At 42.8% G+C, this 25,223-nt stretch overlaps 1 protein-coding gene across 2 annotated transcripts in view; it reads right to left on the bottom strand.

The window, feature by feature from the left end:
* The window catches only part of IPO5 (importin 5), an 80,257-nt gene that overhangs the window by 18,445 nt on the left and 36,589 nt on the right, over nucleotides 1–25,223 (bottom strand). For both annotated transcript variants that reach the window (XM_077812819.1, XM_077812829.1), the window contains exons 16-23: nucleotides 22,353–22,485; nucleotides 22,140–22,261; nucleotides 21,393–21,489; nucleotides 19,858–20,030; nucleotides 19,190–19,301; nucleotides 18,437–18,492; nucleotides 9,486–9,608; nucleotides 7,750–7,969 (exon numbers count right to left, since the gene is read on the bottom strand). In XM_077812819.1, coding sequence (XP_077668945.1) covers nucleotides 7,750–7,969; nucleotides 9,486–9,608; nucleotides 18,437–18,492; nucleotides 19,190–19,301; nucleotides 19,858–20,030; nucleotides 21,393–21,489; nucleotides 22,140–22,261; nucleotides 22,353–22,485 — 1,036 coding nt within the window. The remainder of the gene's footprint in view (nucleotides 1–7,749; nucleotides 7,970–9,485; nucleotides 9,609–18,436; nucleotides 18,493–19,189; nucleotides 19,302–19,857; nucleotides 20,031–21,392; nucleotides 21,490–22,139; nucleotides 22,262–22,352; nucleotides 22,486–25,223) is intronic.

Raw genomic sequence — 25,223 nt, 5'->3', positions numbered from 1 at the left:
AGTTATGTTGAATGATAGGCCCAAATTAGGGGGGGGGGGGGGAAATGGGACCACCCCAAAGCACAAATTCTGCTTAATAAATGAGAAAGAAAATACTCAAGTAAAGAACAAACAAAGAAAAATTAGCAAGTTACCCACATAGCTAAGTGGACACCCAACACTCCCTCTTGAGCCACAAGCAGTTGAGCAGGAATCGGGAGTGGCAGTGGGTCCACTCTTCTCTATATACCCTTCCTTCAGGGCACAAGAACATGTAGGGTGAAGGAGCAGACCCATGGATGCTGCTGACAAAATCTCCTATAAAAGCGCCTGGGCAAATGCACATCCTGAACTGGAGCACTCATAGGGACAATTAGTCAAAGAATGAACAGTCATCTTTAGTAACTGCGTTCACATGAATTCCACTTGTGATGTACATGCACCCCAAGCATATGACAAATTCTTTTTAGCTACCAGTGTCTGTTGGGGCTGTGCCTGCACGGCCCCCCACCAGAGCACAAAAACAGAGCAGTTCCTCAGTTCCATTGCCAGTAGTACAGAATACTGTAGCAGCAGGTAAATAGGGTGAGTTGTGGAATCCATCTGGACAACACATCTTGAAGAATCAGTTATTGAAGACCATCAAATGTCACTTCCAAGTGATTTTCAACATGGATTCCTCTTCTAGTGACTAGCAAGCAGTTACCTCAGAATTATGAGGTGAGTCTGGGAGTTCTATTTAAACAAAAATTGTAGCATTGCTCTACCAAAAAGGACATCTGATCTTGAAGCATCAACTAAGAAACAGTGCTAGATAAAAGTATGGACTGATCCCCTGTAGCCATCTCGCAAATTTCTGAAATAGGAATGCTTCTTAAGGATGTTGCCTAATTCCTGATGGAACAGTCTTTAACCTGCCTGGGTGGATTTAACTTAGCTACCACATTCTAAAACAGTTAGATACTTACATAAACAATCTTTGGGTGTAAAAAGCTTGACCCTTAATACTGTCCAATTTAGCTTCCCCCCAAAGTGAGTCTTGGGAAAGAAAAAAATCAGTTGATTCACTTTCCAGTTAAGTGAAAACTGGAAAATCTTAGGCTGCACTCCAAGTTCCTTCCAAAGAGTTACCTTATCTTTATGGAACACTGTGTAAGGTAGATCAGCCATAAGGCCCTGAATTTCCCATATCCTATGAGAGAATGTTATTTTGTAAGTGACATGGGATAAGAGGGAAGGTCCTCTCACGGATTGGTAACTGGTTAAAAGATAGTAAACAAAGGGTAGGAATAAATGGTCAGTTTTCAGAATGGAGAGAGGTAAATAATGGTGTCCCCCAGGGTCTATACTGAGACCAGCCCATTGCAACATTCATAAATGATCTGGAAAAAGGGGTAACCAGTGAAGTGGCAACATTTGCAGATGATACAAAACTACTCAAGATAGTTAAGTCCCAGGCAGACTGAGAAGAGCTACAAAAGGATCTCTGAAAACTGAGTCCCTGGGCAACAAAATGGCAGATGAATTTAAATACTGATAAATAAAAAGTAATGCACATAGGAAAACAATCCCAACTACACATATAAAATGATGGGTTCTAAATTAGCTGTTACCACTCAAGAAAGATCTTGGAGCCATTGTGGATAGGTCTCTGAAAACAGCCACTCAATGTGCAGTAGCAGTCAAAAAAGCAAACAGAATGTTGGGAATCATTAAGGATAGATAAGACGACAGAAAATATCAAATTGCCTTTCTATAAATCCATGGTACGCCCATATCTTGAATACTGCATGCAGGTGTGGCCGCCCCATCTCAAAACTGATGTATTGGAATTGGAAAAGGTTCAGAAAAGTGCAACAAAAATGATTAGGGGTATGGAACAGCTTCCATATGAGGAGAGATTAATAAGACTGGGACTTTTCAGTTTGGAAAAGAGACTACTAAGGGGGCATATGATAGAGGTCTATAAAATCATGACTGGGGTGGAGAAAGTAAATTATTTACTCCTCATAATACAAAAACTAAGGGTCACCAAATGAAATTAATAAGCAGCAGGTTTAAAACAAACAAAAGGAAGTATTTTTTCCACTCAATGCAGTCAGTGGAACTCTGCCAGAGAATGTTGTGCAGGCCAAGACTATAAAAGGGCTCAAAAAAGAACTAGTTAAGTTCATGGAGGATAGATCCAACGGCTATTAGTCAGGATGGTCAGGGATAGTGTCCCTAGCCTCTGCCAGAAGATGGAAATGGGTGACAGGGAATGGATCACTTGATGATTACCTGTTCTGTTCATTCCCTCTGGGGCACCTTGCTTGGTCACTGTTGGAAGACAGGATCCTGGGCTAGATGGACCTTTGGTCTGACCCACTATGGCCGCTCTTATGATCATTTGCACTAAAGATGTGGCATTCACAGACAGGAAGTAAAAAGGTAAGGCTGCTCAGGGCTCAAAAGGGGGTCCTAGCACAGCCCCAGACAATCTGCTAGCCAAAAAGAATCTGAGTTCACATGTATGGAGTGTATGCACACTGGAAGCAGAAGCTATGGGGACAATCAAAAGAACTTCACTAGCACAAATGAAGCCAACATAATTGTCTTCTGCGCCACGTGCCCATGCCTATTTCCCGTCCCAGCAGAGGAAGCATGGAGGAGGCACAAAGGTGTAGCCAATTAGTTAATTTTATCATCCATTTATCATTGTACTTAGTGTTACGGTCCACTCATATGCTATTTCATATATAATCAATGTACGTAAAACAGATTTAAGTACAAGACTGACAAGTATTTAGGAACGATGATTGTGTAGGAGGTATAAGTAATGCACAGCTGGGATGCAAGGCCTACATAGCTTAAGCCTATGGCTAAGTATGCTTGATGTGAATGGGTGACCTAGGAATAACACTACGCCAGTAAGGTTACAATATTCCTGTAAAAGATGTACCAACAGGTGATGTGACAGAGAAATAGACTGCAATGGAAAACAACTGCCCAAGACCACGAGATACCTGATTGTAACACCACGGAATGTCATGCTCTGACTGCAGGTTACTATGGACGGATGTGCATAGATGCCAGTAAGAATAAGGGGAAACTAAAACTATGAAAAACAGGCCATCCCGTTGGATCTATCCTCCATTCATGGGGTGGGAAAGTACAGATAAGGAAAAAAGCATATGCATCAGGTATTAGGTGGTGGTCAGAACAATGTAAGAGGTTTCCTGGTTGTGTAAAAGTGGGAAGACGCCAACGGGAGGAATACCCATGGAAGACCTCATTGGTAGGACCACGCCAGGAACCACCTCTCTCTCAATGACCACCCATTGAGATCCCACCCAACTCTATGAAGTCTTTGGGTACTGAATCTGGATATGGCATTGGCCAGTGCATGGACTCTCTCAGGATGAATAAATGGGTATGTGACAACAACATTTGTAACTGTTTGCGCTTACTGTCTTCAATCTTCATGTGTTCCTAGAGCCTCCAAATCTCTACCCTATTTATCTTTAAACTGTAGCAACAGAAGTTGGACTAACTAATTTACCACAGAACTATCAATTCATAATAAAGGCTAAAGAGGCATGTACTGGAGTGGAAACCTGCTATGCCAAACCTTCCACTGGTGTAAATGCAGAGTTTGAGGACTATCTTTAACTTACATCAGGGCCAGGCAGTACTGAATTAGGGAGATGCAACGGATTCCTTACCTCCACCCACTGTGTCTGAACAGAGTTCTGACTGAGTGGAGAATCTAGCCCAATATGTATTTCAGAGCACAGTGGCTATCTGAAAAGTGTGATGTTAATTTTTTGGGCTTCAGATTTCCCAGTAACATTTGAGTTCTGATAACAAAATAGTCTTAATTTTATGACTAGGGTAATTTATATCTATGGTTTTAGAGAAAAACAGCGCCTTAAGCAATTAAATTAGAATATCTAAACTTCTACAACTCCCTCAGAAGCGCCCAATTTGCTTCTCAGAAGTGCCCATACTTGCTTCTGGAATCAGTCCCTATTATAAACACAGCAGCTAGTGAAATCCATGGATAATGGATACAAGATTAAAATATTTAAAATCCTTAGAAACTAAATGGACAACCCCTTTAGCACTACGAGGACTAGCCTGCTGTTTGTTAGTGGTTCCTGTTACATTATTACACAGTTTAAATTAAAGCTTTGTGCCCACTCTAAATATATCAGTTCTTCAGTCAAGAAATATTGCTCCCAATCAGTTGTGTATAAATAGTAATAAAGATCTAAATACAGCTTTCTAGCTAACGCCTTCAAATATTTGAAGATACTAAATGTCACATGTTCATATTTGGGTCACAAATATTTAAGAGGAGGTGACGCTTTTTAATCTCTTATGTCTCATTTCTGATCAATATCCCTAATGGACATACCCAATAGTCATGAAGTGTCAGCTGTGTGTGGCCTTTAGCCTGGACATTAACGTTTCCTACCAATACTTTTCCCAGAGTCACAGTGTATTTCTCCTATTTTATTCTAACAGTCACCAATAAAAATGGAATTTTTTGGACACATTGGTTCTTACAAGTAGTTATCGCATAGGAGAATGAATGCATTTTTAGACAACAGGCAAATCTTAAATTCAGGAAAGGGTTTAGTGTTTGGCAATGAACATTAAAAAGTTAACTTTCTTTGGGGAGATCCATATTTTCACCATTTATAGGCGTTAATTTAACAGAGTGGATGAACAGCACTGTTTGCATATATTCACTAAACCTAGAAAAGATTATCTCACTTTGAAAATCTCTTCAGTAAAGTCCACCTCAAACCAAGTTATACCCAGTAGTCATGGCTTCTTCTTTAAAAGCGTTCAGTGGAATGTTAATTTCACATCCTAATGTGAAGTGCATGCAGAGGTTCAGCTCTCTCATGGTGCAACTGTTTCAATTTACTGCCGCAGACTCCCCAAGACAGAACTACATTTATGAATAAGGCTGCAAGTTTGCCACATAGGTCATGGATTCCATGACTGTGACTTTTGCAGCAGCTGGTGCGCCTGGCTCAGGGACAGCTCAGGCAGCCCCTGTTCCAGGTGCACCAGCTGCTGCTGGGGCAGTCTCGGGCCCCCACCGCAGAGTTTCGGTGTGGGAGGTGGTTGGGGCACCGGACAGGGTGAGGCAGTCTCTGGGCAAGGCATACCTGGGGGGCTCCCCAAAAACGGTGACATCCCTTTCGCTCAGCTGCTAGGTGGAGGCATGAGCAGGCAGCTCTGTGGGTTGCCTCCGCCCAGAGGCAACCGCAGCCAATGGGAGCTGCAGGGGAAGTGCCTGCAGGCGGAGGCAGCATGCAGAGCTACCTGAACACGCCTCCGCCGAGCAGCTGAGTGGGGGGGGGGGCGGGGGGAGAAGCCAGGTAGGGAGCCTATGGCCCTGCCAACTCCCCTGCAGCACCAGCCCCCACTCCCTCCTCTCTTCTCTCCTTCCCCCCCACAGAAGGAGCCAGGCTGCCCATAAATTTTTGTTTACTGCCCATGACCTGTCCGTGACTTTTACTAAAATACCTGTGACTAAAACGCAGCCTTATTTATCAACATGTGTTGATTTTAGACCCGAAACTCAGTGAGCTATCTGGGCCACAGACCTATGTACAGTGGCGCATTTTAAAAGCATATAATTACATTCTGGCTTGCTTTGGGACTTGCTTCTCCCCTCACCATTCTACAATCATTTTCAGTTGCTGATTTCATAGTTTGCCTTTAGATTTGTTCCCTACAGCCTATTTTCCTTGTTTTCCTCCTACCCTATTCATCTTGGATTTGCAGTGCTTGAGTCTTTCCTCTCCATAACGCAACCACCCTGGCATATATCAGGATCTCCCAGATTCCAATCCTTGGTCTACTCTTGGGCACAAAATGTCCAAACCAAAACCAAGTGCTGCAGCTGCACAATCCATTGTGGAGTCTAACAAATCTCTACATGCAACTCCAAAGCCACAACAGGAACAATGTCTGGACCAAACAGTAGAGAAATATTTATTGCCAAGAGAAGAGCTGAAAACATGAATTTCTAAAGACTATAGCAAAATCTATGAAAATACTAAATCCTTGGGAATCCACAGATTCTTATACTAACGATCTGCATTACTCCTAGTTACAGCATGATTTTTCCGTTGCAGCATACGTATTAATTTTAAAATTAATTGTATTTAATACATCTTGAAATACTTACCCATTAGCGTTTGTGAACCATACAATAAAATCAAGTGAAGATAAAGAAAAATAAAGAGCCAATCTATTCAAATATACTAGGCCAACTCAAACGGAAGGGAAAGCCAGATGTCTGCAGGGGTGATATGACTGATTAAAAAAAATTTTATCTTTATTCTTTGTACCATATTCGCAAACTGATCCTTTTTGGCAAAGTCCAAGATATGGAAATACTATTGATTTTCAGCAAGCATTATTCATTAAAGGCAGCCAAAAGGAACCTTTGGCAGAACATTCCAAAACTAAGAAACCTAAGTAAGACTGAGCAGGTTCTGTGCCCAACTCACTCCCAACTGATTCTTGGGTCACAACAAAGGTCATCTGACAGATTCACATTATATCTTTCTGCCACCTATAACAATTTCCTAATACTTGAAATTAGAATACAGTTTATAGGCACTTCTTTATCATTGCTACTTCTCCCAGAGGGCTATAGGATAGAGAGTTTCATTCACAATGATGTAAATTATACAGTAATTGACCACTGATAAGTGGAGTCAATATGCAATATACACCTCTACCCCGATATAATGCGGTCCTGGGGAGCCAAAAAAAATCTTATCGCTTTGTAGGTGGAATCGCATTATATCGAACTTGCTATGGAGGGCCGGGTAGGGAAGGCTGTGCCTCCCCAAACAGCCTGGCCCCACCCCCATCCAACCGCCACCTACTTCCCGCCCCTTGACTGACCCCTCGAATCCCCAGACACATCCAACCCCGCCCCCACCTGTCCCCTGACCGCCCCTCAAGACCCTCTGCCCCTTATCCAACCCCCCAGCCCCAGCACCACTTTCTCCATACTAGAGCACCTTAGAAATTAACTTAACTGGCTCTGGTGTGAAGAGCACAAGAAGATTCTTTCAGTTGTAGCTCAGTCATAACCAATAAAAACTATCTTCTAAATTCAAAATGCAGCTAGAGTTAGAGAGCAGAAATTCAGCAAAAAGCATCTGTGATAAGTATAAATTATTAAAACTGTTCTAAGTCACAAATGTTAGATTCCTCTGCTTCACGCATGGGGAAAGTGCAGGTTACTTCAATTATATTTAAGGCCCCCTCCTTATTACACGTTTCTGTACAATTTCTCCAGACATACAAAGCAAAGGACTCAATCTTGCTTTTAGATATATGTAGCTGTATCCATCTTTTATAAAATCAGTTATTGTGTACAAGTCAGCTTTTTATTGGATATACACTTGTACTTATTTAAGAGAAAAATGTTGCTTAGTGAATACATTCTTTTACACTTTTCAATCCAAATGTGTATCGCAAACAAAAATGTGAATAGGAAGGATATGGCCACAAATCTGGATAGCTTAGGTCACCTCTCCCCTCCCCGCCCCTTTTTTTTTTTTTAAAACTTGTCACCACCCTCCCCAAAACACTCACTGGTATTTTATTCCATTACCAGAGATGAGAATATGATCATTCATTAACATGGAGTTGGCATTTCCTGGCAGAATCTCATGGTTAGCATAAGTATTACAATCTCTGGAATTAATTTTACAGGAATAGAAAGATACGCATGAATATACATACCTGTGCAAAAAGGACGATAGCTCTCCCCACCAAACTGTGCCATAACTCCAACACCATAAGCAGCTGCTTGCCTAACCTCTGGGCTGTTGTCACATATTGACTGTAGCATTGGCCTCAGGAAGTATTCAGCATATTTGAATGAGGATGGGCTGCAGTGCTCTACGATGTCATCAAAAATGCATAACCCCCACTGTCTATCTGGCCATGGCCTATGTGGACACTACATTAAAAAAAAAATAAAATTTTCTAAGCCACCTCAGAATGTAACTGTTAATCAACTGCCATGATGCATACAAAAAGATGAATGATTATATCAAAATGAAATGTTTATAATTGTGGAATTTAAGCTCCATTTCAAGAGCTACATGGGTTGACCTGAATTTAATCTTTACAGAGGAATTCGTTCCTCTAAGGACACTGATTGCAACACTAAAGACAAAATCAAAAGTTAACTTTTGCTGTTTGAGGAGAGCAGTTAGACCAGTGGTCTCCAACCTTTTTATGCCCAAGATCATTTTTTGAATCGAAGGGCAACCCAGGATCTACCCTGCCCCTTCCCTTTCCCCAAAGCACCACCCCACTCACTCCATCTCCACCCTCTCTCCGTCACTTGCTCTCCCCAACCCTCACTCACTTTCACCAGGGTGGGGGGGTCGCAGTGTGGGAAGGGGCTCTGGGCTGAGCCTGGGGCAGGCGTGCAGGAGGAGGTGAGGGAGGCAAGCTCTAGGAGGAAGTTTGGGTGCAGGAGGGGGCTCCAGGCTGGGGCAGAGTGTTGGAGGTGCAGGAGGGGGTACAAGATGCTGGCTCTGGGAGGGGAGTCAGAGCTGGGGGTTGCGGTGCAGGAGGGGGCTTAGGATGCTGGCTCTGAGAGGGGGCTCGGGGTTCAGGAAGGGGCTCGGGGAGTTGGGGTGCAGCCTCCCACCGGGCAGCACTTACCTCTGTTAGCTCCCGGTTGGTGGCGGGCACAGCGAGGCTAAGACAGGCTCCCTGCCTACCCCGGCACCACACCACTCCCGGAAAGGGCCAACGCGGCCCTGCGGGAGGGGGGTGTGCACGTGTAAGGAGAGGTGGGGGGCACATGGGTCCACGCACTGCCCCTCTCTGCAAGCACTGCCCCCGCAACCAGGAGAGCTGTGGGGGCGGTGCTTGCAGACACAAGCAGCGCACAGAGGGAGATCCCTGCCCCCTGCCTGCACTGGCTGCTTCTGGGAGCAGCATGGGGCCAGGGTAGGGAGTCTGCCTTAGCGGCAGCCACGCTCCACCACCACAGATCATGATCGACTGGGAGATCCTCTAGGATCAACCACTTTACAGCCATTGATCGGTTGGTGACGACTGAATTAGACTAATAAATGAAATCAGGACTGTATGTTGAATATAGAAGTTTTATACCCCCTCCCCCCCCGCATTCTTTTTTGGGTCTTGTTCCATGAAAGTCCCTTCTACCTGGTGCACTTCCTCTTTCAAATTTCAAATACCCCTCCAAAGCCTATCAGCAATAATCTATGACAGAAGGGTTAGTAAAAAAGAAACAAATGCACTGCTGTGTGATAAAGCACCAGGTGACAAATCTGTTTGATTGTATTTGTCTAGACTATAAACTTCTTGGGTGAACACATGCCTATGTTTTGTACAAGGCATTCAGTGCTCTAAAAACAATTTGCCACACCAGCATGAGATCTTATGCATGTGCCATAACATCTCAGATTTAAATGGAAAGAATCCAAGATACTTACAATTAAATTGACAATTAGTGGTAGTAGCTGTTCAAACCACAGCAACACCTTCTCCTGGTAGCTGCTGAATATTGAGTGCAAGATATCTGACACTTTAGTCAGAATATAAACATCACTGTCATCCTAAGAAAAAATAGCAATAATATCAGAAGTATCCTTTTTGATCAGCACTCTCTCAGAAGGTAGAAACCATATCAAAATATTAAGACTTCTGCATTTTGAACTAAAGCAATTTAAATTAGACACTCTGATAACTAGATATGTAAATAATTCAGAAAGATTTATACCACTATCCAGTGTCTGTGCTGACAGAGCTACTTCACCTTGGTTCCCAACTATGTTACATCAGAAGGGTTTGTTTTAGAAGTAGTGAGAGGAACAATGCACCATCAAAAATGGAAAAATACATAGCACTTTACTATGACAGACACTTTGCACCATGGAATCAAATCTGGTTGTTTCCCTATACAAAGCCCTTGGATGAGGACCTTTCCTATAGCTTCCTGATGCCTCAACAGTCTTTACACTGACATTTCAGCCTGTTTTCTACTCTGAGCTCTTCCTTCCTTCTGCTACAACAATCTGGACAATTTGAATCATCTTATTCTCTATTATTGTCCCCCTGCATAGTGCATCTTTACCCTCCACAATTACAGTGAACATGAAGGGCTTAATCCTGTGGACTTTCACACACAACTCCTACCAACTTAAATGGGATTTATGTGAGGATTGAAGAATTGGCCCTAGCAACATCCTCTGACTCCTTGTTGGGAGTTCTATTACTCTAAGTATGGTTGCTTTAATCAGTGCTCCACTCCTATTCTATTATAGCCATAGCAACAGACAGAAAGCAAAATGCCAACTGCATCTAGCCTCTGATGGCCACACTACTAGTATGACAATATTTTCACATCTCACAGTGTGACAAGCTGCGCTGCACAAGAAAGTGGGGATTGCAACTTTAGGCCATTTCTGCACTGCCATGATGTAACCGAAATCCAAAATAAACCTTGGTGTGCATGTTAACTCACCCATGTTACTTTACAAAATATTTTTAAAACCACTCTGAAATAAGGGTAAAAAGGGAATTATAAGGAGAGGTTACTTACCTTGTACAGTAACTGAAGTTCTTGAAGATGTGCCCCACTAAGGAGGCTCCGCTTCAGGACATGCGTGTCGTCCCCATGAACTCTTGGCTGGAATTTTTCCAGTGTTCATGCACATGCTCTAGATAGGCTTGTGCTCGGATATAAGGGGATGAGACCCTCAGCTGCTCCAGTTCCTTCTCAATCATTAAAGTCCAGTGAGAAGACTGACGCAGAAGGGAAGGAGGGCAGATAGTGGAGCTCCCATAGGAAAAATCTCAAAGATTTCCAGTTTCTGTACCACAAGTTACCTCTCCTTCAAGTAGTGTCTGTATGGGTGTTCCATTTCAAGAGATTCCCAAGCAGTACCCTCAATTACAGAGGGGATGGATTCAGTATAAACCATAAAATATCATCGCCAAAAGTCGCATCAGCTCTGGAAGCAGGCATGAGAGCACAGTGCTGAGAAAACATATGCACTGAAGACTAGAAGGACTGGCCTGCAGATGTCTGAGATAGGTAGGTTTTTCAGAAAGGCCACAGGTAGGCTGATCCCTGGTGGAGTGGGCAATCACTCTAGGAGGGGAATGATGCTTCATAAATAGATTAAGAAGCATCCCAAAACCCATTCAGACAATGTTTGAGTGGAGATTGGGTGCCCTATCATTAGTTCTGCGACTGAGAGAAAAATCCATGGGGAAGTCCTGAAGCACTTAGCTCTGTTGAGGTAAAAGATGAGAGAACTCTTCTTACATCTAGGGTATATAGGCTCATTTCCCTCAAAGAGTGAGGCTTGGGATAAAATACCAGTAAGTGAATCTCCTGATTAGTGTGGAAACCTGAAGAAATTTATGGTAGCAAGTGGGAGTGTGGACATAGTGCCACCAGTAAGCAATAGAATACAGTGTGTGGTGGATCAGCCATCAGGTATCCCAGCTCCCCAAACCCACCTGGCTGAGGTAGCTGCTATGAAGAACACAATCTGGAGGGCCAAACAAAGGAGGAAATAGCTCCCCATAGGTTCAAATGGAGGTTTCCTCAGCACATTAAGGATTAAGTTGAGGTCCCATGGCGGAATAGATTTCTTAAGAGGAAAAATGTAGAACAGGCCCCTAATGAACCTCGCTGTGGTTGGATGGGTAAAGAATAAAAATCCCTCAATGGGTGTGGGTGTGAGAGAGAAAAGCTGATGGCAGCCACATGAACTTAAATTGAACTCAGCAATAATGCTGTGATTTTTAAATTTAGCAGGTAATTGCAAGTATGTCAGACAAGATTCGAGAGAAGGTATAGCTCAGAGGCTGCACCAAGCCCGACAAAGTTTCCTCTTCTGTAGATAGAAAACCCACTATAAAGGAAAATTTATTATTAAGAAGTACTCTTTGTATCTCTAGGGAGAAGTTTTGTTCTACACCAAAGAATCATCTAATAGCCAAGTCTTGAGGTGAAGCACTAAGAGGTTGGGGCAGGAGATAGATCTTGACTCCTGAGTGAGAAGATCCACTGTCAGGGGAAGGGGATCCTCTGTCTAGACATATGAACCAACTCTGGGAACCATACATGTATCTTGGCCATGATGATGTTATAAGGATGGCTTCTGTTTCAACTTATTCAGGACCTTGAGCAGTAATGGCTTTGGGGATAAGCGTATAGCAATACATGAGGCCAAAGGCTGACTACAGTGTCACCTTGACACCGCCCACATCGAATTGGGGCTGTGCTTTCCCCACAAAACAGTCGTCTGCACATCGCGTGGGATGGTGATACAAAGAGTTTTATCTCCAGATGACCCCAGGTATGACATCTTTCAGAATACCGTGTTGTTCAGCTCCCACTTGTGTTAGAGGTGGAAATGCCTGCTGAGGGAATCCGCCACTATTCTGAAGTCCTGTTACTGAAACTGCTGAGATCTGTAGGTGGTGTGATATGGATTTAACACCGAAGGGCTGGAACCTTGCTCCTTCTTGATTGATATAATACACTACTGCTTTGCTATCCAGAATTATTCTGATTGGGTGTAGATGTTGAGTAATGGATCTCTGACCTCTAATATGTTGATATGCAGGATCACCTTCTGTGGGCTCCATTTGCCAAGCTGTGAAGTCCTGAAGTGCATAACCCAGCCCAGCAGGAAGGCATCTGTAGTGATTATCCTTGTGGGAGGAGACTGTGAGAACATAACTGCCATGCATACTTTTTGGGGATCGTTTCAACAATTTAGAGAATGAAGAACCTCTGAGATATGGACACAGTCTTGAATGGATGGCTTTTTGGGGGGGGGGGGGGTGTCGATAGTTCTCAGCCAGGCTTGAATACACCGAGAGTGTAGTCTTGCTAAGTGGCAGAGGTGGATTAAGGTTTCCTGGGTCAGACCAAGTGCGTGTGTGGTGGGGGTGGGGGGGGGAGAAGGAGGAGTCCTCCCCACCCCTTCCACCTTCAGTCCCATACCCATTCTGCCCCTTCCCCGGGGCCCAAGCCTGTTCCACCCACGTTTCCGCCTGGTGAACCCCCTCCCACTGCAGCTCTCCACAACCCATTTGCTCCTTTCTGCACCCTCCTCCCTGCAGTGCAGCCCCAAGAACGCAGCAGTTCTGTCCCTGTGCCTGGGCCCACAGCGGCAAGTGAGAGCTCCTCCAGTCCTGGGGCCGCAGAGGGGGTCCAGGTGCTGGGGCTTCCCCTCTGCATCTGTGGGGGACCAGGGTGGGAGAACTGGAGCTTCTCCTGCCCTGCCTGCCCCAGGGCTTCTGCTGCGGACAAGGTCGGGGGTGGTGGGGGCTTCCACCGCCCAACAGCGGATTTTTTGCTGGGGCTCCTGGACACAGACCCCGTCGGCCTAGTGGCTAATACGCCACCGCTAAGTGGATCACAAATGTACAGGTTGCCATATGGCCCAGGAATTGAAGGCAAGACCTTGCTGTGGTTTGTGGGTTCTGTTATGTTGTCAAAACGAGGCAGGACATCATGGCGGCATTGAGTGAAGTCTGGAAAAAAATGTTTTTGTGACTGTCTGATCTTCCATTAGGAGGGCTTGAAATTGTTCACCCTGTAGCAGGTGTTCAATAAAAGATGCACTCTTTGAATAACTTGTAAAATCATATTTTGCCATCAGGGCTTGGTAATTGGCTATTCTGAATTGCTAAGAGGCCAAGGAGTAGCTTTTACGATCCAGAATGTCCAGCCATTTCAAGCTCCTTAGATAGTGTTGAACAGGACCAATGTGGCCTATTTTGTTAGTTAATGGCCTCAACCACCAGGGAGTTAGGTGTAGGATGTGAAAAAACGAATTCTCCAAGCCTCTGGGCAGTATATAGTATGCGTCAGCTCATTTATACATGAGTGGCAAATTCTAACTACCATGTCACCTCATACAGGCGGGGCCAACAGAGCATTACTGAAGGACAAAGTGATTTCGCTCTGAGATATATGTAGAATATTCCTGTATCTCCTCAAACAGAATGTGTAAGTTCTCTGCTATTTGTTTTACAAGGTCTTGAAAATCCTTGAAACTATCACCGTAAGATGGTGAGGGAGGCATAACAGCCTCATCTAGTGAGGAAGAGGATTTGTGGGAAGGTGGTACTTCTGCTTCTCCAGCTGGCTCTTGCTCCTCTAAGTTCCTCCTATGGAGCAGGACCTAAGGATCTCAGTTGTTGCTCTTGGCATGCCCTCTTACAAGGGGCCCTTGAGTTCCAATAAGCCAACTCTCATGGGGCATACGGAAAAAGGGCAGGACCCCAAAGTTGCTGGGTGTAATTTCTTCCTTGGGGTGCACCTTAAGGGAGGGAGGCTAGGACAGGATGGTGGAGGAGCCTTGGATACCTCTGAATCAGATGAAGTGCCCGCCGCAATGACCATCGGAGGGGCAAGTGGAACTGGTACCAGCGGTTTGTCAAGTCAGAACTGGGGTCTGGAAAGGGTCTTGTTACTGCATCTGGAGGCAGAGACTCAACTGGGCAGCAAGACTGTATTGGAGGATATAGGTACTGGCTGCAGGTCCCTCTCAGTACTCTCAAATTGTTTGTGTGGGGCCAGTGACCATGTTGGTACCAGAGGATGAGTTACGGTAGACGGCAGGACTGGAAGGTAAGTTGACTCCAGAAGGTAAGTTGGTACCAGCAAGGACTCTTTCAGTATCCCTCAGTAAAAGCGATAGGAGTTCTTCCAGGATCTGAAGGTCCTCATGGAAAAGGAGCCAGGATGGCACCAGAGAATCTAGATAAGGACCCTTGGGACTCAATATACAGTGTGGTACAGGAGAGGGTACTGAAGTGCAATCCATGTTCCCATCTCATCTAGGTACATAAGACTGTATCAACAACAGTTTCAGCTCCGCTTTAAAATCCATTTGCTTTGAAGGTACAGAGTCCAGTGCTGACCCACTCTAGATTGTTTACTGGTGGCTTCCCAGTATGCAGTGTGGTCTATTCAGCTGATGCTGCAGTCTCGTGACCAGAGTGGGTAAGAGCCACACCAATCCCCATGCCAGGACATGAAGACAGACTCAGATCAAGACTTTTCCTTACTCTTTACCCGCAGTGTAAAATAGGCTCTTTTTTCTTTTGAAGTCTGGATGGTTCTGAACGACCCCAGGGTTTGCTTACCATAGCAACTGTGATGCACCAGGCCTCTCTGACCAACCAAATCCAATGTAAAGGGTGGTGATTTGAATCCCAGAGTCTAAGAGAATGCTCCATCAACAGGAGTTTTAGTCTGATCTCCAACTTTTTTGATCTGCCTTTAACTCCTGAGTAGATCGTACATTAGGCGGGGACATGAGTCTCTCCCAGGCAGCGGAGACATATTGAATGTCTGTCACTGCAAGGAAAAGGCCTATGGCAGGCCTGGCAGAGTTTGAAGCCTGGGATCTTGGGCATAACCCAGGGGTTCTAAAACTGTGGGTCAGGACCCCAAAGTGGGTCAGGAACCCATTTTACTGAGGTCACCAGGGCTGGTTAGACTTGCTGAGGCCCAGGCCAAGGCCAAAACCCAAGAGCTTCAGCCCTGGGCAGGTGACAAAGTTACATGTCCCCTGCCCAGGGTAGAAGCTCTTTGGCTTCAGCTTTTGCCCCTCCAGCCCAGGGCAGCGGGGCTCGGGCTCCAGACCCCACTCCTGGAGTCATGTAGTAATTTTTGTTGTCAGAAGGTCATGGTGCAATGAAGTTTGAGAACCGCTGGCATAACCCATTACTTGTCACCATGGATTGAGGCCTGAGAGAATAAAATTGTGCCAGATTAGGCAAATAAAAGAAGGAAAGGTGGAATCCCACAAAAGCACAAAGCTTTATTAAATAAACAGAAATTAAAAAAATATATATATAAAAGAATGATAAAATGAACGAACAATAAGAGCAGCAAGTCACTAGCTAGCTACAGCTAACAGTGCACTACTCTGTCTCAAGCCACAGGCAGCTGAGAAGCAACTGGAGCAGCAGCAGATCTGTCCCACCCATACACCAGAGCCCAAAGACATCTATGATGCAGGTGTGGACCCAGGGACCAAAAGTGTATGGGCAAGCACAAATCCTGAAGTGGAGTACCCACAGGGACACTACTCAAAGAAGAAGTTAATGCGCTTAGTAAGATTACTCTATTTAAGTCATTCCTCTTCAAAATTTCTCTCATGACAAGTTCACGAGAACAATTTTATATGTCAGGTTATTTTTCTTGGTAAAAAGAGCAGTGTTCTATATATTTTGAAATGACAAGGCGTATAGCAGTAACTCTTAGTTAATGTAACTCTCATTTTCTTTCCAATGAATTTTAGTAGCTATGAAAATATAGCAATGCTGAATGTTAAAATATTTCCTTACAGACTTCATACATCACAGAATGATTATGTACAGTACCTTATTTTTCTCAAAATAACCATGTATGTCGATCCATATTCTTGGGGGAAGTGCATCCCTGGCACATGATTTTGGAAACTTCTAGCAAGTACTGTCTAATGAGACCACTTGCATCCCATTGTTTATTTGTGAGAATTTAAGAGAGGGCATGGACCCCAACCACTCTCAATTCCTTAAATTAACCGAATAACTCGAAAAAGAGAGACTAGTTGGAATGGGCTGAGGTATGTGGATCCATATGGACAATCTCCAAAAATCTGTTACTAGGGTAAGTCACCACTTTTTCGCCTTCAACAACTGCCCATATGGCTCCTCAGTTCTGGAAATTAACAAGCAGTTGTGACCTTCCAGGTGGTGTGTGTGTTAGTGAGAAGTTAGCCGCTGAAGTCACTGCAGGACTGCTTTCAAACTGGGCACAGATCTAGGAGGACAAATTGAGGAATTAAGGCTTACATAAATGTGTGTGGAGCGTCAAGTGGGAATTGTGCATTTCTTGATGTAGACATTGTACAGGTGCATTTTGGAAACATTTTTTAAAACTGTGATGTGCCCCTAGGCTCAACACAGTGGATCTATGAGCATTAGTACGATTAATTTATTGGTCCTGTGGTAACACCTCTGAGCCCCAATCATGCACTAGGATCTTACTGTGCTAGGCACTGTACAAACAGAACAAAGACTATGTTCATACACTGGTGGGAGAACACAGAACAAGCTTTGTAATCACAAGATGAATTAAGATTCATGATCCATGCTTTGAAAAGGTGAAAAGCTGAACTGGCAGCTAGACAAACAGTGAACTCAATGAAAGTTTTGACTATTAAATACTCAAAAATTAGAAAGTATGCAGGACCATCTCTAGTCCATTCTTTTCTAAGAAAGTAGAATCTTTCCACAACTTCATTCATCAAATAAGTTTTCCATGTAGAATGTTTCCTGCTTTCCAATATAATCTTTGGATTCCTCCAGATTTCCCAATCTTGTGCCCAAATAACCCAGAAGCCAAACTGTTAGATTGAAATACTTCAAATGCAGGTGGAAAAATCTTACTCTGATAGCGAAGTGATCTGGTAGATTGGAATACATAACTTGTGGTTCCAATACGTACCAATATACTTTTTCTGCTTTTGTCCCGCTAGAGACCAAATGTCTTGGTACTGAGAAACGAACAAACTCAGGACTCTTAGCCCGGCCTACCAGGACTTGGTACTGGAGAGACTTTAGTACCAACATTTATGCTCTCTTTTGAGCATGGAGAGTTTTGGGAATTACAGCACTGCCTCTCTGTCAGGCCTTAAGCAGCCATTTTCAGTGAGTAGGTCTAACTCAAAGGCCCTTTAAATGTCAACTGTTCTGGGTGTTAGATACAAGGCTTGGTTGACTAAACCCTAGGAGCGTCCTCCATCAGAAAAAAGTTTCCTTCCCAGTACTTTAAGGTTCTACAGTCTCCACCCAGTGACTGATAACAGCTAACAGTCATCAGCAACACATAGGACGACACTGAAGGAGGCAAATGGCTTGCAGCCTCCCTGACCTTGAGTCATGCTGTTGCTTGGATTAGCAACACCACACAGACCCAAAAGGAACAAAGATAAAAAAGCAGGGCAACTGGGCTGCACCTTGGACAATACTTGGAATGGTACAATAATTGAGAAAGTAGTTTTAAAAAGCAATCCTATTTAGAAAGAGAAAGCTCTTCAAAAGAGGAAATAAGTATGGAAAAGCTCTGCTCTAAACCTGTTCCATCAGCAGTTAGGATATATCTTCAAGTTCCAGCACACTGTGTAGCACCAATAGACAATGCTTGCTAGAAACTTCTGAGGAAACATGCCAAAGATGCACTTCTCCAATACTGGGGATCCATATGGGCAAGTCTCAAAGGATTTGGTTTTGTTTGTTTCAATTCAGCAGCATGTCACTGTGGTGTAAAGTCTGTCTCCACACAGCTGCTGCTCTGTGGAATTTGAAAGTGTCTAAATTTTTATTTATTTTTTAAAACTCAAAAAAGGAAATAACTTACTTCATCTTGTAATGACTCTTCAACTTGTTCATCATAGTCTTCATCTTGTCTTTTTACTAAATTAAAAGGAATAAGTGCAAACTATAAGGTTAGATGTTTTCTCTAGGACCCACTCCTGCAAAAAGCACAGGAACAGTTGACAAAATGCAGTAATGGATAAAAGAGGACTCCAGAAACAGTTGCAGGGTGAAGCACTCAGGACCTTCTGTCAGAGTGCCTAAAGGAGATATTGGGCAAGTAAGGAAAAATGCACTGAACAAGTTAGGAGTGAGTATGTAAGGGAGCATGGGAGAAGGACAACCTTGGTCTGGGAAAAGCAAAAATCAGAAAAGCAGGGAAAAGGGATACCAAAAACAAACAGTCATTGCTGTAGGATTGGGAGGTTGTCGCTGATTTAAGGTCAGAAGGGACAATTCTGATCACCTAGTCTGACTGTCTTAGAATTTCACCTAGTGATTTCTGCATCAACTTCTGACTGAGCTACAACATTTTTTGGAAAAGATTTCAAATGATGGAGAATACATCCTTTGGTAAGCTATTTCAAAGGTCAATTACTAGTTACGGTTTGCACCTAATTTCTAATCTGAATGTATCTAGTTTCATCTTACTGCTGCTGAATCTCAAGGTGAGGTAACTCAGGAGATAACTGAACAAGCAGTCAATACGAGATGTTTAGAATCTCTGCTTTAGAGAGCTATCTTTAGTGTAAATCACAAAACTTATTCTAATACATAGAAGATGGTACTAACTTACCTTGTCTTAACTCTTGATTTTTAAAGTGCTCTTCTAATTTTCCTTTCAATATTCCTCCAAGTTCTTCAAAATGTTCATTGTTAAGGCATCCATCTCCCATTACCTCAATGCACTAGTGAAATACATTATGTTCAAAACAGAAGTTTAACATTAAACACTACTCAAATAGTGAGTGAAATTTTAACATGTTGAAAACATTGACTAGAGCTATACTTCAGATTACCACTGACAAAATAGCAAATTTATTTTAAAAAAAGAAGAACTTTCATATTAATTCTAGGCTTATAAAATTAAGGAACTAACATTTTACAGGTTAGATCCATAAATGTAGTAAAATTTAGTGTTTTTTCTAGACTTTTGTTTGATATTTAGTATTAATGTTTTAAACAAATGTTATCTATGCAAGTGAAAAATTGTTCCCTAATCCAGAAACAAACTATATTTATAAGATTCAATGGACATTTTCAATAGTTAGCTATGAAAATTAGTCCCATTAAACTAAGCTAACAAAAACACAGTCAAATGATAGGTAACTGTCGGAAAAAATCTCCTGTACTAGTAATTTAAACTTATGGCAAGCACTAAATTTCTTGACACTAAAAATACATATACAAGTTTTCAATAATAATGATAGTGGCATAAATATTTCTATGAAGAAAAAAGGTCACCTTTGCAAATGAATGCATTATTTCTGAAAGTACATCTGAATCGGGTTCTGTCCCTATAGCTTTGATAAGCGCATCACACATGAAATGCCACATCTGTGTGAGATACTCTGGCCCACGAACTCTAGCACAGTCAAGGAGAAGAGGCATAGATTCTGCTGCTGCCACACGAACACGTTTGATTATTAAGGAAATAGTGGATAACTGAGATCAAACTGAAGTACTTTTCTGACGTGAGCATCAGGAAACATACTACCAAAAAAGTACTAAATTCCCACCTTAAACTATGACCAGTCACCCCAAACTGAAATATACTCATTTTCATAACTACCCAGACATTTAATCAAAGAGACTTGATGTAAAAGTTATGCTTGCTATATAAAAGTTTTAAAGATTTATAATGTATAACTAAGGTTGAAAAGCTATCTATGCATTTCCTTGGCTTCTTGATTCATGCTGCAACCAACTTTTACGTTTACTTATTTAATTCTTCTTTAAAAAAACCAAAAAGCCGTATTTGCCAAAGGAACTGATGGTGCAATTTGAATAAAGTTATGATCTGGGAGCACAACAACATAGGCTAAATATTAGGGTTGTAAAAACTGTCCTTGCCCATTGTGGCAAGAATAGTAAACAGATAACAAAATAATACTTCAACGTTGTTTTGGACATTTCCCCACCCTGTTTACTTCTTCCTCACGCTCTGAGTTATGTTATGGAGGCTTTTCATCAGGTAAGAGCTGGAGGCAGGCACATTTAGGGACAGTCAGTGCTGCTTTTTAGTTGGATGAACTAGATGCAGAGGCGAGTGCATACTGTAAGATTAAGAAGTTAAGACTCAAACTAATTTGCATACATACTGAAACTAGACGCCCAAGCCAATGGACAAAGAATTTAAATAATTGGTCAAAGTAGTATTTATTGCTGGACTGACAGCTTGTTTGCAATGGATCAGGTTGGAGAAATTTAAACTCCCAATTTATAAAATACTGAAAAATGAGGTTTGCTATAGACCAGAGGTGGGCAAACTCCGGCCCACGGGACTGTCCTGCCCAGCCCCTGAGCTACTGGCCTGGGAGGCTAGCCCCGGCCCCTGCCTTACTGTCCCCCCTCCCCCGCAGCCTCAGCACACAGCACTGCCGGCGCAACACTCTGGACGGCCAGGCAGCGCAGTTGCAGAGCCACGGCCTGACCTGGTGCTCTAGGTAGCACGGTGGTGGTGGTGGTGGGGGGGGGGTGGGGTTTAGATGGGGCTGGGTTGGTTAGGAGGCATGGGCCAGGCCACACCTGGCTGTCTGGGGGGAGACAGCCTCCCCTAACTGGCCCTCCAAACAATTTTGGAAACCCGATGTGGCCCTCAGGAAAAAAAAGTTTGCCCACCCCTGCTGTAGACAGACACCTTCCTGACACTAGAATATAACACTGTTGAACTTACTTTTTCCATATTTATGGAAAGATGACTGGCATAGATGAAGTTTTGAGTTTTTCAGAAGTAAAACTGCTAGTTAATTTCTATTGTTTTTATATTAAAAGGATATCATCATGGAAATAGAATTTCAGCAAAGGAACCATCAGTTTTACAACTTGCTCTGTGTACTCCACAAATCCTTCTTTTAATTCCTTAGCATAGCAAACCTGAAACACAAAAAAGGTAATTTTAACAGTTATCAGCACTAGGGTAAAAGCATTACTACTAAAATTTTTAAACTATGAAATGTTCAAGGAGGATAGTAGGCAACCAGAGTAAGGTCAGAGTTAATGGAAAAGCCAAGTTAGAATGCATTTACTTACCACTTAACCATGATATTTGGAAAGAGCTAGATGGCAGAGTACATTTTTTCACTAATGGCTGAATATTTTAGATTAAATGTGTATACTTCATGATACGTACAACTGAAAATTCTTTTTCTAGGGCTCCTTTTGCTGACATCTGAAAGGACACTCGTTACATTTGTCCCAAGGCTTAATTTTATGTAAGTTAACAGAACTTAGGACCAATAGAAAAAGGTTTCAGTATTTTTAAGTCATCTGCAGAGTTTGAAACCTAAACTGCAGCAATATGAAACTAAAAATGAGAACTATTAAAATTTGAATGCAAGCAGTAAGTTGAGGATGAATGAGTTATTTGCCCACAAAAAAGTTTGCCCAACCACACCTTAGTACTGCAAGAATAAAATACTTATATATATGGGATTCAGATTTAATAACTATTGACTTTTAACTATTAATTTAATTCCATAGAAAACCTAGCAAGAAGTAGCTGACCAAGATTTCCCATTACCTACCAGCATCTGGCATGCAGTTGCTTTTTCTTCAAGGCCTGCAGTTTTAATTCCAAAACTTTGCTGGTCTCCTAGGTTTACAAATTCCCAACCATCATCATCACTCATATTCTCCATATCTTGGGCTGTTGTAGAAAGAAAAAAGATTGTTATAAAAGATCTGGCAGCATTTGTAGTTCAAAGATTTTTCAAAATAAAGTAATAGTTATAACCTACTGTCTAGTAGAGCTACTTCAGGTTTAATTGATGCAGTCTTCATTAAAGGCCCCATGACAACAGGAAGGTACTGCTGAAATTCTTTTCCAAGGATTTTGCACATTCTAGCCCATGCAGAGATCATGTAAGATATCTGTGAGAGCAGTTTTGAAAAACTCACATAAGCACACTCATTACCCTTTTCAATGTGTATTAAAACAAAACAAGAGGAAATGCATTTCTATTACACTGCAGTATATAAAAAAAGTGGTTAAAAGTCTATCATTGTCAGACTACTGGATCACAATTACCGAGGATATAGACAAAGACAAGGAAATGCTATAAATTTTTACCCTTCCCTCAAGGTGTTACACTTGAACGTCGATGGCGTAAGAGCCACAAAGCACTCTGGTTTTGAAAACATTGCCTCCTGCCACAACATTGATGCGATCTGCTTTTAGGAAACCCATGTTAATTCATTCACTGCCAGTTACCTATAATATCTGGTTTCAATCTCAAATTACAGCCTTCATGAAAATATGGTTGAGCCATGTATGCAAGACCCAACTTACCAATGTGGAGTCTACCATCTACATCTAACTACTATGACATCATAAGGCTCAACAACTTTAAAGTGGCTGGGTGGCCCCCTAATAATTATGGCCTACTGTATCATCACTAGCATCCCACTATCTATGCCAGAGACTAATAGCAACCACACAATCTGAAGCAATACAGAATCTGATCCAAGATGAACAGACTACAAACTGGATCTCTCTCAATTAACTACATTTTCAAGACCCTAACCAACCAGACAAATTTTCACTCTACCTGCTGGAATGAGGGCTGCTCCCCCGACCTCAGTTACAGACTGCCCTCTACTAGCCACCTTCAGGGTCTTTAGAAATTCCCCCCACAGCTGCATTGCCCCATCTTCATCCAAATAGGGGTTACCATACCCATACTGATTACTAAACCAAGGCTATGTTGGAACTACAGAAAGGCAGACTGGAATAATTACACTAAGCTCATTGACCAATATACAGTCGATCACATAACATCTCAATTAGATCAAGCATACTCAAGGGTTACCAATGCCATCTTTTAGGCTGCCTCCAAGACCATCCCACATGGCTGCCAAAAAGCCTATATAGCATGTCTAAGTAGGTCTGCATGTTCTTTGTCAAACAGTTAACTGACCAACATCACTAAAGCAGACAAAGATAAAATTTGAGAGGTCAATCAAAAAGAGTGGCACCACTAAAAGGAATCGCCTCAGATGGACCAAGACAAAAAAACTTCCAGCCATTCTCTAGGAAAGAAATAAGAAAGGCACTAAAATAAATGAACACATGGACAGCCTGCTGCTTTTGAAAATATATCACCAGAACTACAACATCTTAGAAAGAAAAGCCAACACTGACTGTCCACCCTCATGTCCCATGACATATAGGAGAATGATACCCAAGAACGACAAAAAGCTAAGGTGACAACTTTACCAAAGCCAGGTAAAGCCCACTCTTCAGCAGCCAGCTATCATCCAATATCACTCAAGCTGTAGCTATAAACTCCTGGAGTGGATGATGCTTTAGACAATTATGCCTATGACAGAACAACTTTTGAATGATTCTAACCGAAAGGAAGCACAGGTGGACCAAATGCTAGCACTCACTATGTACAGTGAGAATGGATTTCAAGAGAAGAAAAGTGGAGCTGTCCTTTTTTACCTTACAGCAGCCTATGACACCATCTGGGACACTGGTTTGCTGTACAAAATGTCAAGGGTTCTTCCTAGATGGATTGTCATTGCAACTGAGCCGATGGTCTGAGGTAGACATTTTTAGGTGGCTCTGGGCCACAAAACCAGCACCTGGAGATTACAGAAGAATGGACTCCCAGGAGGCTTGGTGCTGGCACCAACTTTATTTAATATACCCATCAATGAGCCCACCAAATACCATCTCCAGGTAGTTTATGGGCATTGATCTTGATCATGGAGATGAAAACCAAGTACATCAAAGACCATGTCAACATGCTTCCATTTACGGCATGCTCAGAGCCAACCTGAGCTTAAACATCTTTTTGAACGGTCAGTGGTCAGCACGTGATCCAAAGCCAGTGTATCTAGAGGTCACCCAACATCTCTCTCACTCACACACACACCCCCACCCATGTAGCTCAAATTATCAAAAGCAGAAACGTAAACTGGTAGGGTCAACCTGGAGATCTAGTATGCGAACACTGCATAACTTAGGGCTCACTCTCGGCTATTCAACTGGAGAATACTGCGCCCCAGTTTGGTTAAATTCTGCACACACTAAATTAACAGACATGAGAATTGTTACAGGCACATTGGAGCCAACAAAAATTGTGTATGTTACCAGTCCTAGCCAATATTTCTCCACCTGACAACCAGCATCAGAATGCAACCAACAGACTGATCACCAAGGTACAGCAAATGCCACACTTGACACTGTTCAGGAATATTTGGGATGCACTCTTCTACCAACTGTGCAATAGAAATCCTATCTGGACAGTGCTGCACACTCTCGATTGAGATCAGCTCACTGAATCTGACAGAAAGGAAGAAACTGTCACTACCAGGAACTCCCACATCACCATGCTGTATGAACAGCTAATTGACTTTGGGCTTCCATACCACCTCTGGAGCCAAGCTTACTAGGTTCAGATGTTGCATGGTTCACTGTGCCAAGAAGGATGCCCCAAGCATAATCTAAGACAGCCCACTGTGCATCTGTGGAGGATGCTGCAAAAATGCTGTATGGTTGCTCTTTTCATGTTGGATTCCAGGGAGGTCTTCCCAAGATGAACACTGTTGACTCAGAGGCCAATGACTGTCTCAAGGACACAGCTATTTTGTGTTTTAAACCT

This window comes from Eretmochelys imbricata, chromosome 1, assembly GCF_965152235.1.
Source record: "Eretmochelys imbricata isolate rEreImb1 chromosome 1, rEreImb1.hap1, whole genome shotgun sequence".
Lineage (NCBI taxonomy): Eukaryota > Metazoa > Chordata > Testudines > Cheloniidae > Eretmochelys > Eretmochelys imbricata.
Note: the sequence above shows the minus strand (reverse complement) of the source record. Positions and strands in the feature narration are given on the sequence as shown.